At 32.4% G+C, this 16,409-nt stretch overlaps 1 protein-coding gene across 3 annotated transcripts; it reads right to left on the bottom strand.

Moving 5' to 3' along the window:
* Window positions 1–8,774: 8,774 nt before the first annotated feature.
* LOC132188395 (uncharacterized) lies at window positions 8,775–14,496 on the bottom strand. 3 transcript variants are annotated; one of them, XM_059602832.1, is made up of 8 exons: window positions 14,226–14,496; window positions 10,963–11,090; window positions 10,697–10,753; window positions 10,472–10,564; window positions 10,028–10,106; window positions 9,757–9,881; window positions 9,241–9,384; window positions 8,775–9,149 (listed from the first exon to the last, which is right to left on the bottom strand). In XM_059602832.1, exons 2-8 carry the CDS (start codon window positions 11,086–11,088, stop codon window positions 8,910–8,912), a joined length of 864 nt encoding a protein of 287 aa, XP_059458815.1. In that variant the 5' UTR covers window positions 11,089–11,090; window positions 14,226–14,496; the 3' UTR covers window positions 8,775–8,909. The 3 variants fall into 3 exon arrangements, with proteins under 3 accessions (XP_059458815.1, XP_059458814.1, XP_059458816.1); XM_059602831.1 differs by having other exon boundaries at window positions 14,238–14,496; XM_059602833.1 differs by lacking the exon at window positions 14,226–14,496 and having other exon boundaries at window positions 10,697–10,809; window positions 10,963–11,054.
* Window positions 14,497–16,409: the final 1,913 nt, after the last annotated feature.

Below are 16,409 nucleotides of genomic sequence, written 5' to 3'. Positions count from 1 at the left end.
TCACAGATATGATTAAGGGATAAGAGGCCAGGTCGGGCTCTTGGCGTGTATATGATTTGTGAGCAATATAAAGCAACTTGGGAGTAACGTGCATGGTGATCAACCCAAGACCATAATCTCTCTCTGCCTTTTTTTTTCAAGTTGATAATTATTATTTTCTGCCTGCATTATTATCTGTATTGTCTCTCGCAGACTCCACCTTTCATTAGTTGATGACATTAATTATAAAATTAATTAATTATCTTTGCTTAGGCATCTGGGAAATCCACAAAGTTGATGGCCTGCCAACAAAACATATGTTTTATTTATTTATACCACTCTTATTTGTTTACAAAGGCAAGATATCTAGGCACAAGATTCTATCCGGCAAATCATAATAATAATAATTAGTAAATGTTACACTTCAATCTCATCTTTATTTTATTGGTTTAATGCGCCAGTGCCCATTAATCATTTATCAATATTTGTTAAAAAAAATAAAAATAAAAAAGAGATCGAGAGAAAAATCAAGAGTTAATAAGTATTGTTACATCAGTTCAGTAATATGTACCATTTCTTAATAATAATAGCAAACAATAATACATCTGTCCAGGGGTGGACCTAAATGGGGGCTTGGGGGCTCCCCTGAAGCCCCCATGTTTCTCCAATTTTTTAAAAAAATTCCCTTAGATTTAAAAAAAAAAAAAAAAAAAACAATTAGAATATGCCCTTCCAAATTTTTTTTATTTTGTAGTTTTGCCCACCCCCCAAACTATTATGGCAAATTCTGCCCCTACATCCGTACACGTGTATACAAGGGTGGAACTAATTTTTTATTATTATTATTATTTTTTTTTTTTTTGTGTCAATCTACGTAAATAAATAATTAAGTATACAATTTTTTTTTGTGTGTGCACGTGCATTGATGTAAAATAAAAACAAATAAGTCTTAAATTTAATTTCATACTAAGTTAGAAGTCATAACTATATACAAAAGTTACATGTATATAAAATCATCTTAAAAAAAAAAAATTGTTTCGAATACAAAAGTTTCTTAATTTGCTATAGACATGTGCAAAAAAATCCAAAAAGAAAAAAGAATTTAAGAAGCAAAAGAATAATAAATTAATTAATTATTTAAACCCATCAAATTAACCAAAATAATCTAACAATCAAAGTAATTATTCAAAATCTTAATCTCACGGCATCACAACCGCATAATAATATAAACTACTGGCAAAAAAAAAAACTAAACATAATTAATAGAGTCTAAGAAAAAAGGGTACATTTTAGTGTTATCTTAGGGCTTTTCTTGAAAACAAACCAAGCACAAGTCAATCAAGCGCCAGCCGACTGCTACAAAACAATAAAAACAAAAGATGAATTAAAAAAAATAATATGAAAATGAAAATGAAGTGTACATCTTAAGGGTGTTTTTTTTTTTTTTTTTTTTTAATCTGAAAACAAACTAAGCACAATCAAGTACCAGCTGAATGGGCAAAACAATAAATAAAATAAAATAAAACAAAACAAAAACAAAAAAAACAAATTAAAAAGAAGAAATAAAAAAATGAAAATGAAAACAAAAGATCTAAAAATAGCCTACCAATGACGATTTTTCACTTTTTCGATGTGCCTTATATTATAGCCAACTGAATATTCTCTTTTTCGTCACATTCTTTTGGAACTTGTATTTTATCTCTTTAGAATTTTTTTTTTTTTTTAACCAGAAAAATGCTAGGAGTATTAAATATTTTTATCAAAAGATGAGTACCAAGATGATATAGAGTTTATTAATTGGAAGGGATCAAAACAATTAATAAATAGATATATTACTGGTACTAGTAAATAAGCTTCACATCATCTTGGTATCCATTTCTTGATAAAAAATTTAGTACCCATAACATTTCTCTTTTAATAAAGGAATGGCAAATTGCCACATTTTTTTTTACAAACGAATGGCTTAAAGATGACTTAATTTTTTAGCACTTTGTGGGTCGTGTCAATGTGTCGCATTTCTCAAGTGCAAGAAAATTAAGAGTTCATTTGTTTGCGGAATGCGTATTCCATTAGGAAATTGAATAAAAGAGAATGAAATGGAATAACTATTCGTATTCCTTTGTTTGGTAACAACACACTTGTCCTAATAGGAATTTAATCAAAGTTTCTAAAATTCCCATGCTATTTTTTTTTTTTTTTCAACTCATATTAAAAAAAATAAAGTGGGTCCCACATAAACGGCCGGGGGTGGCCGTAGCCACCTCAAAATGAAATGGGAGTGGTCCGGCCACCCACTTTATTTTTTTTTAAATTTAAAATAAAATAAAAAATAGGGTTAATAATTTTTTTTGTACCTAAGTTTTAATGTTTTTATTTTTTCCCTCTGGGTTTTAAAAATGACAAATTTAGTACATCAGATTTTGGAAAAGACCGAATCACCACCTCCGTTAATTTCCATCCATCCCAATTAACATTAGGGGGTAGCCGGCCACCCCCAATTTGACCTTAGGGGTGGCTTAGCCAAGGCAAGTCTGGGGGTGGCCGCACCACCCCCAAAGGCCAAAAAAGGGTGGCTCGGCCACCCCCATGGCCAAGCCACCCCTTGCGGCTCCTCTAGGGGTGGCAGAACCACCCCCAAGGCCAAAGGATGGACGAATATTAACGGAAGTGTTGATTCGGTTTTTTCCAAAATTTGAAGTACTAGATTTGTCTTTTTTAAAACCTAGGGTGGAAAAAATAAAAACATTAAAACCCAGGTCCCAAAAAAGTTATTAACCCTAAAAACTAATATGGGTGTTCTTGAAAAATGTATTCAATTCCTTAAGGAATAGCTATTACTCTCATTTTTTTAAATAAATAGCTATTCCTCTGTGTATGAGATTAGTCATTCCCAGAAATAGACTCCTACCGAACAAGAGAATGACTATTTCATAAAAATAATCATTCCATTTCAGAGGTCTATTTCGCAAACCAATCGGGGCCTAAACCTATGTTTAATACGCGAAATGACTATTACACTCAAAAAAGAATAATTTTTATTGAAAATGAAAGAAGGTGAAATGAAATAGCCATTCTTATGGCCAATGAGGGAATGACTATTCCTTAAATTGAATAATAACTATTCCTCTCAATTTGTGAGGAATAACTATTCTAACACAAAACTATTCTATTTGACATTCTTCCATTCATAATAGAAACACAATTATTTTGTTCTAATGGAATAGTCATTTAGTGTACCAAATACACCCTAAGGCTTTGTTAAATGTGGCTTTCAGACTTTGTCTGCATTGCATCAAGCAATAAGCTATGAGAGCCGAGACACGCCAATTAAGGGCCCAAGTGGCAATAGGATGAATAATAGATCACCTCATTCACATTCTCATTAGGGGAAAGGTGAAAAATCAACTATAGAATGATACCAAAAAAAAAAAAAAATTACAGCATAGTAAAAAAAAGAAATTATAATACTCCGATTTAAACTAGGATTAGGAAATTCTTAATTTAGGGCTAAAGAATTAATAAGGAGCAAGGTTTGAAGTAAAATTAGGAAAAATGAGCTTGAAATAACAATTGGGCAATTTTTGGGGCTCGAGTGTTCGATCAATGTTAGTGTAATGCGTTGCATAGCTACCACCTATATTTTAAATAATAAAACCCGTCCTTCAATCTTTCTCACATTTTAATTTGTTAACAAAAATAATGCCTTTCAAAACAATTTAAATGGAATCTCTTATTATCATTTAAATTAGGGTAAAGTCCATTTAACCCCATTAAACTACCACCCCAATGACAATTTACTCTCAAACTATCAATTGCGACAATTTACCTCCAAATTACCAAAACAATGACAATGTATCCCTAATTTTAACAAAATGACTAAATTACCCCTACTAAAATAAAAACAAAAATACTAATTTTTTTTTTTTTTCAAATTTTAAGGGTATTTTTGTCTTATTAAAAATTTTAGAGGGGTAATTTTGTCATTGCTAGCATTGGTAGTACATTGTCATTGTTTTGGTAGTTTGAGCAGTAAGTTGTCGTAATTGATAATTTGAGGGGTAAATTGTCATTGAAGTGGCAGTTTGAGAGAATTAATTGACTTTACCCTTTAAATTATTTTGAAACTTGCGACCTTCGAACGATCAAAGTTGTATTTGAGCAATAGTTCTTGAACAATGAAGTTTTCACCGAATGTACGAACTATCTAGACTTTTTTTTTTTTTTTTTTTTTTTTTTAAAAAAAAAAAGGACATATGAGACACCTCAGCTATTCTTATCCATTCCACTCGCCCATAAGTAGCATGCTATGCTCCTTCGCCCCCATCATTTTTCACCCTTACAGTCCAGAAAACCCTAGTCCTAGAGAGAGAGAAAAATGAGGAGAGAGAGAGTTTTTCATCCCTAAGGCTTAAAGAAACCTTACTTTGAGTTAACCAACCTAACCTATACTTTTAATCCTTCATTTTTAGCATGCTTTTACTATTTAAATTTGTATTTACTTATGTTTAACTCTTCATTTAAATATTAAAGGGGTAACATGATAATCTACCTTGAAGAAATTGATTTTTTACATATAAAGACATGAGCATAAAGAATGGGTTTTTGTTTTGTGGTAATACGGTAGCAAGATAACCTTAAAACAATATTTCCAAACTCTTGTTCATGATGTTTAAATAATGGGTAACGAATGATGAAAGTTATCACTTTTATACGTTTTTTTTTTAGTGATGCATGAGGATGGATTGGATGATATATGCATGTGTTTAAGTTTTTTGTACTGTTGGGGTTGTGTAAGCATTATGGTATTGCATGTAAATAGAGTTTAAGGTTGATTAAAAAGTTTTTAGTTCCTGACAGGGCCATCCCCCTTCCCTCTCCATCCCCTTATGGTTGTTGCGGTTGCCATGTAGGGTTTGAGTAGGGTTGAAGGGTATCTCGAAGGTCATGTCCCTATTCACATCCCTTGCATTAGGGATTCCGATTCAGGTAGAGTTAAAGGGTCTCACAATAATCATACCCCTGCCCACGCCTTCTATTTTGGTGCTTATACTGTTTTATGCGGTAACTTTCTTAACTTTTACCCAAGATCTTGAGATCCGGTTGTTTATAATCTTTTTGGGATCATTTATGAACCAAATTCTTATTTTCTGTTTTGAGATTTAGCGTTGTCTATTTCATTTGAGTTTGTTGTTGTAATGCCCATCATTTTTTATTTTTTTTTAAATTTATTATAACCCTTCTCCTATTTGTTTAGGTAAAAATAAAAAATAAATAAAAAAAAAAGTTAGTACAACCGAGGTCGTCTCTCCTTTTAGCCTTTTAGGTGTGGTTTTTAGCTTGTATATGCCTTATTTAGAAAAAGAAAAAAAAAAAAACCCTCAAGACAACCTTCCACATCTGTTGTTGAGGTTGATTGACGTGTGCTTTTATAAGCTCCATGCCTTCTCTTCCAATCAACAATTTCTTGAAAGTTGAAAGTCATAGATTTGTGAGTCAAACTTGTATTTCACACCCTCTTGACTCTCTGTATTTGTGGTCCTCTAAATATAAGAAAAAATATAAAATAGTTTCATCAACGGCGGTTTTTAAAAGAGCTTCATGATGTTTAAAATGTGCTAAAGTGGTCTATTAAATTATTAAAGTGTGTCAAATAATGCCACATTTTTTATTATATTCCACATTTCTATTTCTTTAAAAAATTGAAATAAAAAATTAATAAAATAAAAAACTAAATTAAACTATTTTTTAAACAAAAAAAAAAAAAAACAAGGGGTGTATACATAAAATAAAAAATTAGTCATTGTAATTAGCCTAAATTACAAATCACTCGTGCAATATTAAAAATAGGGATAAATGTAAAATCAGACCATGTGGTTGGCCTAAATTACAAATCACTCAATGTTTTATGAAAGTGAAATTAGAAGTTTTTGGGATATGTCAAAAAAACAAATTAGTCCCTAAAATCAAATTCTATTAAAACATTTTACTAATTAGGTTAGATGTCACGTCAACACCAATAAAACGGCGACACGTGTCATTCTTAATAAAAAAATATATAAATACATTATACGAAAAAAATTAATTTTCTATTTTTTTTAAATTAATTAATTTTTTTAGTTTTTTATTTTATTATTATTTTTTTTAATTTCAATTTCTAATAGAATAAGGATATTATAAGAATATAATAAAAAAAAACGTGGCATTTTTAACACAATTTGATAGTTTGATGGACCACATTAGCACATTTTAAACATTATGAGGCTCTTTTAAAAATGATTGTTCAGGAGAGTATGAATATTAGAGTATGAATATTTAGAGGATGATCTTATTTACTAATCTCAAAATCTATTTCTTAGGACTTTTGATTCTCAAGAGCAATTTTAAAACATTTTTCCTTTTACTATAAAGTAAAAGTAAAAGTTAAAATAGAAGTTATTAACTCCACCAAATACAATTAGAAATTCACCTGATTATAATTGCTGAACTGTACAAGAAAAGCAAATGAAATTTCTGATGATGTAAGTTTAAAATTCGCTTAGAATTTTTTTTTTTTTTTTTACCGAGCAGGGTCACTTTTTTACCAACCTTTGAACATTAAGAGACACCCCTCAGAGCATCTCTAGCAAGAGTTTTCATTTTACTACTCAAAATACAAATTTTTTTCATTTTAGCTACTAGTTTTTCACTACACACTCAAACAAGAACATCTATTTTAACTATCTACTTTAATTAAATATTATTTTTCAGTATTATTTTATTAATTTTTTTATTATTTTTTGTCTTCCCTATAAAAAGAGATAAAGAGAAAAGGAGAGAGAAAATATTAAAAAAATAGAAAAAAAATATAAAATATAATAAAATATCACTTACAAGTTGGTACAGTCATTTATAAATATGAAAATTTATTGTAGCAATAGTAAGAAAACCTTTTGGCGAGGATGCCACAAAAAAAAAAATATTAACACCAATCATTTCTCTTAATAGTATATAAGCATGCAGTATTATTAGTCCGTATAAGATGAGTGTAATAAATGTGTAGAAAAATTAGTATTACCCAATTTAGTTAGTTGGATTGAAATAGAGCCGAAAGAAGGGTACCAAAAAAAGGAATCAAACGCAAGTTGCCTTAATTGGTACATGCATATACATTATACACACTAAACTCGTCTGGTGAGTGATGTAAAATGTAATGAGTGCTCCAACCAATTTGAGTTGAGACTTTTTGAAGATGATGACCACTCAACATTTTGGCTCTTATCAATCAACTTGACTGGTGGTGGTGGTACAGATTGTCAAATGCCTTCAAACAATTAATTGATTATATATTTAGCAATACAAAAAAATATTAGGTTAATTAATTGCAGATATATTATTAATCACATATGTCCCTACAAGAATCATGAGTAATTTGATTTTTCTTTTCGGAAAATTTCACTTATGACCCTTGAACTATCAGGGATTTTGAAAACTCACTAAGTTTTAAAAACTCTAAATTTCACTCTGTAAACTTTTAATTCGATGTAGTGTCCGTCAGATTTTAAACATTAAAGTGATAAAATGACCTTTATACCCCTATTTTTTGTAATTTTTTTTTTTTAAAAAAAAAAACGATATTTAAAATGTAATTTGATCTTTTTAGTCATTTCCGTTAAAAGTTAACAGCTGAATCTGACGAAGGATGGTCAATTGAATCAAATAGAAAGTTTATAGAATTAAATTGAGAGTTTTTAAAATTTGAAGAAATCTTTTCAAAGGACATAATAATTTAAGTGTTTAAAGTTTCCTATTTTTATTCTTTTTCTTTACTATGTTAATGCTAAATTAATCATGATTAGCACTTGGCTTGCATTGGTGTAGATGACGCAGAAGGGGTCACATCCACCCAAAAAAGGTATAGAAGAGAAAGGCTTTTGAGGAAAAAATAGGGGCAGCTCATGGTGATAGGGAAAGGGCAGCCAGGGGAAGGAGGACGAGGTCCCATGTCTCTTTTATCTTTTTGTTTTTCTGTGTGGTGCAAATGGGTGTGTGGTGGGGTCCATCATTTGGTCATTTCTGTTCTGCAAGATTCCAAGGCCTTTTTGGGTCCCATTTTTGTTCAATGATTTGGAGAACAATTGATGCTGACACCAGGAATTATTTAGCCTTTCATCCTCTTAAATATCTGTACTTTCCGGGTGATTTTGGTTTAGTAAGATTCTTATCTTGTCTCTTTCATTTTATTTTATTTTATTTTATTCAAAACTTGTGCTGCTACTATTCATACACCTCCCATTGTTAATACACTGTTCATCGGGGGCAGGATTTGCAAGAAAGAAAAAGGGAGGTTTAAAGGGGTTCTTTACGACTGGATCCAGCAAGAGCACTCTTTTGCTCAACTTAGTTTGGTGAAGGATAAGGCAAATTAGGTGTCTCTAGATAGGTTGTTATCCCCCGTCCTTCCTCTTTAAGATTATAGGAATTTTTACCAATAATTTGTTGTTGACGTGACAATTCCTCAAGTCTGTCGTATGGTGTGTGAGCAGGCAGTTGATTGAACTGGCTAAGTGAGAAATCAGCTATTAAGTGTTACATCTTAGCAAGAGTGTACCCGAATCGTTGCGGGTAAAAAAAATTCATAACCATTATTTTCAAATTAACTGGTTTAGATTTTGTCACCTGAATAATTATTACATGTGATGTGATAAATAAATTACGATGAAAATTTCTGTACCCAGGACCGGGTAACTTTTGATTTAACGTAGAAATCGGCGCTCCGCCAAAGTGTCTACCTAATTCCATTCAAAATCTAAATTACATAGCACAAATCTGACAATAGTTTTTAAAAAAAATGCAAATTGTACAACATTTCATTCTACCTTCATCACCTAGATAAGTTATCAAAACTACGACTTCTTAAAACAGTCAAGAGGGAAGAGGGGCTAATAACAATGTCACGATTCGTCTTCATCAGCTTCGGCGGCAGCAATCTCAGAATCTAATTTGTTTATTAGCTGGTCACTGACATGTTTTGCCACAGATATCATGTCGAGAATGATGCTAGGATCTAAGCCTGCACCACCTCGTTTAGTCAGCCCACAAATGTGTCCTTTCCTGTTGACTGAAATAGAGACGGCGGAGTTCATTTGGGATTCCTCTTCTGAAGTGGCATCTACAATATAGTGCCTACCCGCCTATAAAACAGAAGGGCAATGCTTAACTGGGGAAAGAAAAAGACATTTGCAGCTTATGAAAAGATTACATCTAAAAATGTAGTTTTGTCACCTTTGTTAATGTAACGATGACAGGGATGTTTGATGTGTCAAACTGCAGAAATTCTTCGTCACTAATATCAACCTCTGGTTGCTGATCGCCTGACGCACCAACTGCAACATTAACCCTTGGAATGCCTGTATTGCTCAAAGCAGCCTTCAGGAACAAAAAGAATAAGATACATTAGTTTTCAGCTTCTGATAGCAGAGAGGTCATCAACTGCATACCATGCCTCTGATCATGAAAGTCATAGGAGAATAAAAATGTTAAAAGTTTAGATTTCTGCCATCATGGTAAAGGAGATACAAGATAGGTACAAGGCTTGTTTTGAATTCTGTATATCAAATGGAAAAACTTATCAGAAAGGACAAAGCTCAGTGAATTTGAAGTTCAACCAATTAGTTTTGATATGTTTCGAGCACATAAGATACAGCTTGTCTGCGGACTATACTAATCACTCCTCATGGCTTTTTAAATTAAAAGAAAATTTAAATTGCAAATGTGTAAATATATGTGAAGAGAAACTACCTTAATAGCAGCGCCTAGGGCATCTAGCAGATTCCCATCTGAACTAATAACAAGGCAATCAATATAAAGATCCCAGCAAATTTTTCCCTCCACAACTATTAGAGATGAGAGATCAATTCCAGCCCCTGGGAAAAGTTAAATAAGATCTCTATACTATCAACTTAAGTAAAGGCAGAACGTACATTACAGGGTGTGAACAGCCAAAATGATAGAATGCAGACGTAGAGCAATATATTTATGGTTTCTTCTCTTGCTCTAATTAGATTCATACCAGCTCCACTTTTACCACCCAAGAGACAACGCTGAAGAGCAACTGAGAGTTCCATTGACAACTCATCACCCCCTCTACCCTGGGTAACATGTAAGGTATAGAATTAAATTTAAAAACACATACATAGGTACATATATACACCTGTGCGCGCGTGTGTAGACATGTGTGTATGTGTGCGAATGCATAAATGATATTGAAGTACTTCTAGATTAGAGGGAAAAGGGGAAGCAACAAAAACCATAGACCAAAATTAGGGCAAAGCAATGAATCATGCTGGAATTATCAAATTGCATTCCTTAAGACAAGCATTTCACACAATGAATATTTTTATTATTCTTAAAATTACTACAAAGGATCAAAAATATAAAAACCAAGAGGTCTATATGAGCTAAATCAACAAAACAAATAAAATTAGAAGATAGCAGAAAATCAAGGAACACAAACCTCAAACATTGGTTCTGCAGTTGGACTGCAGTCAACATATATGGTGACCTTTCCTTTGTCAGGTTGCAATGAACTCGGCTTTCCAAGTTCAGCCTGCATTTATAGAAATTAGAAGGCAACTTATTACAAGTATCCACCAGAAGATCTCACACTAGGAGCAAAATGATTAGTCAGTGTCATTTAAAAAATACAAACAGAAGATCCAGCATCTAAAAGATGAAATACCTTCACACTGGAAATAACATTTGTTGCCCCCATCCTGACTCTTGCTGAACCATTTGCCTGCCATGAAGTCCATGAAATTACAATTACATAGAACCGGCAGAAGTTCAGTTTGTCTGCTAGAAAACAAACCAATGGGTGTATAAGGAACTAAAGCAAACTATCATGCAACCCAAATACAACCTGATTCTAACTGATTGGCTTTTGGTATATAAATCCTTTTATATCGTTGAGACAACATATTGGCGTATTTGAAAAGAAAGTTATACCTGGGGTATAAATCCAGTTTCAACACAAATAGGACGGTAAGTTAATCTCTTTCGACCATCAGAACGAAGGTCTTGAGCAATACCACCCTGTATGAAGTGCTTTTCTCCAAGAGATAGTCCCACCATTCCTGCACATACATATAGAGAATGAAAATTTGATTACATCATAGAGGGAACAAAAGGAAAAAAAGAAAATGTAGAAGGAAAACATTAGGTCAACAAAACCCCCTAAGTGATGTGAATAGCACCCTAACTTCATAATGTCATAAATCCCAACCAACCCAATTAAAATCAAGCAAAAATAAAGTAAACAAATATAAAAATTTGGGCTTGGGTCCACACCAGTACGCGAAGAAAACTGGGTGGAGATTCAGATCTGGTGAACGAACCACAAGGCTGCTGGAGGGCTGGGCAGGAACCACCACTCACAGAGACAGAATATGGTTTTCACAATCTTAATCTAAAGAAAAGTATTTGGAGGGGAAAGTTGTTAGCTTCAGAGAGCTCCTACTGTTTTCCGAGCGACGGCAAGATGAAGGGATTTGATTAATCAATGCCTCAAGGCAGCCTGCATATCTCTTCCACCTACAAACTATATATAATAGAGAGGAGAGAAAGCATTGGCTCCATTTCTTAATTCTTATGGTTCTTAAAAAGGATTTAGGATAGCTGGAGAACAGAAAAAAGAACTGGAAAAAAAAAAAATATAGGGCTGAATACAGATCATGCTATTATCCTTGGACTCCTTTATTTAATTAAAAAAAATTAAATACTACCATTTTTTATAATTAATCAACAAATATCATTAAAAGCAGGCACCCCTAAGTATATTCAAAAGGAACAGCTAGAAAGAGGAAACAAAAAGAACAAAGAAACCCAGCCAAAAGTCACACAAGCCCACAGCACTAGCCAAAATGAAAACCCCCACCCCCACCCTTAAAACCCACAAAAACCACAAGAATACACCCTCCAAAATGCACAATCCAAACCTCAACAAAACTACCCAACAAACAACCCTCTCACGAGAGAGGATTGAGACCTCAATTATACAAGAACATTGACAGAACGCTCTTGCCTTTACGGCTAGAGCAATCACCCCTAGCATCAATGTTTATGGAACATTCCAAAATTTGTAGTCCCCTTTTGCCTTTTGTACCACATTTAGAAATTGCCAAAACCTCATGACGATGTTCCTCTTCAAGAATTGTCAAAAGATCCAACAACTGTTTCTCATGGCCCACACATGAGATCCTCACAATAGGAGCAATCTCCTTCGCGCATTGCACATTGCACATTGAAGGAAAATCAAAGCTTTGTTACTGTATACTCTATATACTGTTCGAGTCTTCGTAGAAGGATTCCAATCAAACAACACACGGAAAAAAAAATACATATATATATCCTAAAAGCCAAAAAGAACATATTTCACAAAATTACCCAAAAACAAAAAAAAAAAAAAAAAAAAAAAAAAAAAAAAAGTACCTAAGGAACAAACGATTCTTCAGAGAAAGACCATGAAAATAAAATCCTGTGGGCTCTAAAACGATGAGTGAATAGTATGTAGGCCAAACATGCCACAATTACTCTGAGAATGAGAGAATGAGGGAGAGAGAGAGAGGGAGACCCTTTTTGACTGTTCTATAGGAGTTGTCTTTAGCTACAAGGTGCTTCCAAACAAGAGAGAGGGAGAGAGGGGAGACCGAGAGAGAGAGAGAGAGAAGAAGAAGAAGAAGAAGAAGAAGAAGTGTGCCTTTAGGTTTAGGTTTTTTAATTTTTTCACTTTTCCTTTCTTTCTTTTTTTAATCACCCTTGGATCAAACGGATTGACCCACTTGAAATGAATATAAATGAGAGTCATTAGGGGTGGGTATCGGTTTGGTTCGGTTCAGAAAAGTCATTTTTGGTCAGTTAACCAAAATTGTCAACTAAATCGGTTAATTCACCGATTGCATTTCGATAACAAAGTATTTCAAATTTTTCGGTTAATCAGTTAACTGTGGGCCTTTTTAATTGGGCCAACGCTATTTTTAAATGGGCCAAAAATTGGTTGTTTTGGGAGCAAAACTTTTTTTTTGGGTTAAAAAGACTAAAATAACTTATTGAACATGTTTTTTAGGGCTAAGATCAATCTTGAGTGCCCAAATTTGTTTTTTGGGCTAAAATAATTTATTGAACATGTTTTTTGGGCTAAATAACAAATTTACTATACATGCTTGGAGCTTTAACGAAGGTTTTTAATTGGTTTTTTCTGTTCAGTCCTCGATTGTAAAGTTTTTTTTGTTCTCATGGTTTTAAATTGGTATGCAGTTCACAAATTGGTTACAAACTTACAAGCTTTAACAAAGGCAAAATAATGGTATTTTCACACATATTTTTTCAGAAAGAACTTTGAATAATAAATAAACAGTTTGAAAATTTTGTTTTAATGGAAAATTGCAGGATATAAAATTGATTCTCTACATAGAACCTACAAAAATGGGTAGATTCAGACAATCCCAAACCTTAGCAAACTTAGAATCCATCAAAGAATAATAAATAAAGTCTCAACTAAGCCACCTCCAACATGGATTACCTTCAATTCCTTAAATTTGCTTCTTTCAATAATCAAACAAATCAAAACATAAACATAATGATCAACATAAAAGAGTAAAAGACCACAAATAAGTAATATCAATTAAGAAAGCAATAAGAATATAAGATGCAAAAAACTTAATCAAACAACAATCAATCTTCTGGAAAAAAAAAAAAAGCCAATGAATACACCCCATGCACCCAGCCTATACATCATACCTAACGATCCTAAACAACCAAAACCTGACACAAACAGAGAAGAAAAACAAGGGCCCAACAGCAAAATAAATTTAGGGGTGTAAACGAGCCGAGCTTGGCTTGTCCGCGCTCGGCTCGTTTACTTTGAGGCCAGGCTCGAGCTCGACACGAGCCTAGAAATGTTGCTCGAGCTCAAGCTCGATTAATTTTGGGATGTATATCTACATGCATTTGGCAAAAATGATTCAATCCTAGAATTCAATATTATGTGAAAGACCAACACCCATCTGTTAGATACTTTTTCTGCTCTAATTTCATCAAACACAAACCATAATTCAGTAAAAAACAGAAACCCCAATACCTATCTATCCAAAAATATTTACACATTTTTCTGGGCAACCAAACAAACACATCAAACGGCAAAACCCCAAACCACCCACCACCCAAGAAGAAACGGAGAAAAAAAAAAACCCAAAAAGAAAAGAAAAACCCACAAATCTTATCACCTACTCCGCCTCCGACCCACGGCGTACTGCGAGAGTGAAACGACCTCCGAGAGCGGCGTGGACAGCGGGGTTGGCAGCGGCAAGTTCCTGGAAACCGGGCACGAGCCGTTCAGCTTCAGCCAGGCGTCGAGGTGTGTGGTTGCTGCGGTGGTGGTGGTGGTTGCTGTTGGGGGCACTGGGGGAGTGGTGAGAGCGGCAACAGAGATAGGAGGCGAGGAGGATGGTGGAGACTCTGAGAGGAGAGTCGAGAGCATGGAGACATCAGAGATATAGATTCAGGTTAAATTTGGGTTCTCTAATTTGCAACCGTTGGATTTGGAAAAAAAATTAAATTTTAAATATTAACGGTTCGATTCGTTTTACCAAAAGCTTATCTCATGTGGCTGTCTCTACTTAGACCTGGTGTGCTTGTTCAATATAATCCATTGACTACATATACGTTTTCAACATTTAATATTACTCGTCAGATTAAATCAAACAAGGCAAGCTTACAGTGTCTCTGTTACGAAAAAGGATCCACTTCATTTCAAAATTCCTCAATTTCCTCTATTTAGTGTATTTTGAAGGGTATTGCATTTAATGCACTACCATCATTAAAATTTTTGGACAACACTATTCTTCAAAATGCACTAAATAAAGGAAATTGAGGAATTTTTTTTTTTTGAAGTAGAAATTTAGGGATTTTGAAATGGGCTCTGTTACACCATATACATACTTGATAGCTGTCATTCATTAATATCATGCAACGGCTATTAGATCATCAAAACATTTTGGAGGGCGAGAATCAACTGACAAAGCACACGCATTACAGAATTAATTCTGGAATATATTCGCTTGGAATTAATCCTCTATGTGCGCCTGATAGTGAGACCAGTTTCATGCAAGCATAGTAGATAATCTAGACCGTTTATTAGGATCTTGACTTTCTTATTCAATTTAGAACGTTAGATTAATGAGCTTATTATGTCATGTGGAACACCATATAATTCTTTCAAATTGGTTTACACTTATATACCGTAGATCAAATTCAACGGCCAAGATTAAATTCAATTAAATTGGACAGCTACGATTAAATTCAATAAAAAATTCAAAATTCAAAATTTAGGAATTATGAATAAAAATTGTGTTATGTAGTATTATTTAGGGTCAGTTTGTTATTTCAATTTCAATAATTATGATTTTTAAAATTGTGTTTTTTTCAATCACGTATTTTTTTTTCTTATTTTAGATTAAGTATTTTGTAAATCATAACGTAAAACACTTTATGTTAAAATGTATAGTATTATTTATCATATTATATATAGTATTATTTCGTTAATATGTTAAAATGTTAATGCTTAACATGGGTCAAGCATATAATGTCAATATTAATATATATTCTATTTTATATGTAAACATTTATATACTTATATGATTGTATCATTATATGGGTCAATATTAATTTTTATATACTTATATTTTATGATCCCATGATCACAATTCATGACATATATATAATTTAAATTCAAATTGTTATGTTTTTACTTACTACAAATTGTGATTATAATGTATAAATTATAAGAAACACATTAGTTACTTAATTATTAATCATTTAAGTTTAATCTAGTGGTAATGCTTAAACTCTAAGTCCTAAATTCATCATAATGTAATATGAGGAATTGTTATGAGGAATTGCTTACGTAACAATTTGCGGGAAGTAAAAATTGTTAAGTTTTTACTTACTGCAAATTGTGATTATAATATATAAATTATAAGAAACACATTAGTTACTTAATTATTAATCATTTAATTTTAATTTAATGGTAATGCTGAAACTCTAAGTCCTAAATTCCTCACAATCTAATAGTCATACATTCATAATTAAATTATATGATCATATTATCTCACAATCTATATTAATACTATCTTAGATCTAAGATCATATGATATACGTTTTTTAAGAATAAAGTATCTAATTATAATGCATTGATTAAATAACACAATAACTTATGCAGATATACCATATGATTATATAATAATTAATGATATTATCAAATATTTCTTATTATTTACTATATATATACAACATATATGTATGTTGTATATGTATATACAACATATATATATGCAACATACATGTATGTTGTATATATATATATATTGAGTAATGTTTACTATCTATTGTTATTTGTT

This window comes from Corylus avellana, chromosome ca7, assembly GCF_901000735.1.
Source record: "Corylus avellana chromosome ca7, CavTom2PMs-1.0".
Taxonomy (NCBI): domain Eukaryota; kingdom Viridiplantae; phylum Streptophyta; class Magnoliopsida; order Fagales; family Betulaceae; genus Corylus; species Corylus avellana.
The sequence above is the reverse complement of the archived record's forward strand: the minus strand, read 5'-3'. Positions and strand labels throughout refer to the sequence as shown.

What these genes read in the sequence shown, in the direction of transcription:
- LOC132188395 (XM_059602832.1), bottom strand. Translation starts at nt 11,088, where the DNA reads ATGGTGGGACTATCTCTTGGAGAAAAGCACTTCATACAGGGTGGTATT. An exon ending in ATGTTATTTCCAGTGTGAAG is followed by an intron (nt 10,565 to 10,696) that starts GTATTTCATCTT and finishes CTATAAATGCAG; the next exon opens with GCTGAACTTGGAAAGCCGAG. An exon ending in GGGTGGTAAAAGTGGAGCTG is followed by an intron (nt 9,882 to 10,027) that starts GTATGAATCTAA and finishes AACTTTTCCCAG; the next exon opens with GGGCTGGAATTGATCTCTCA.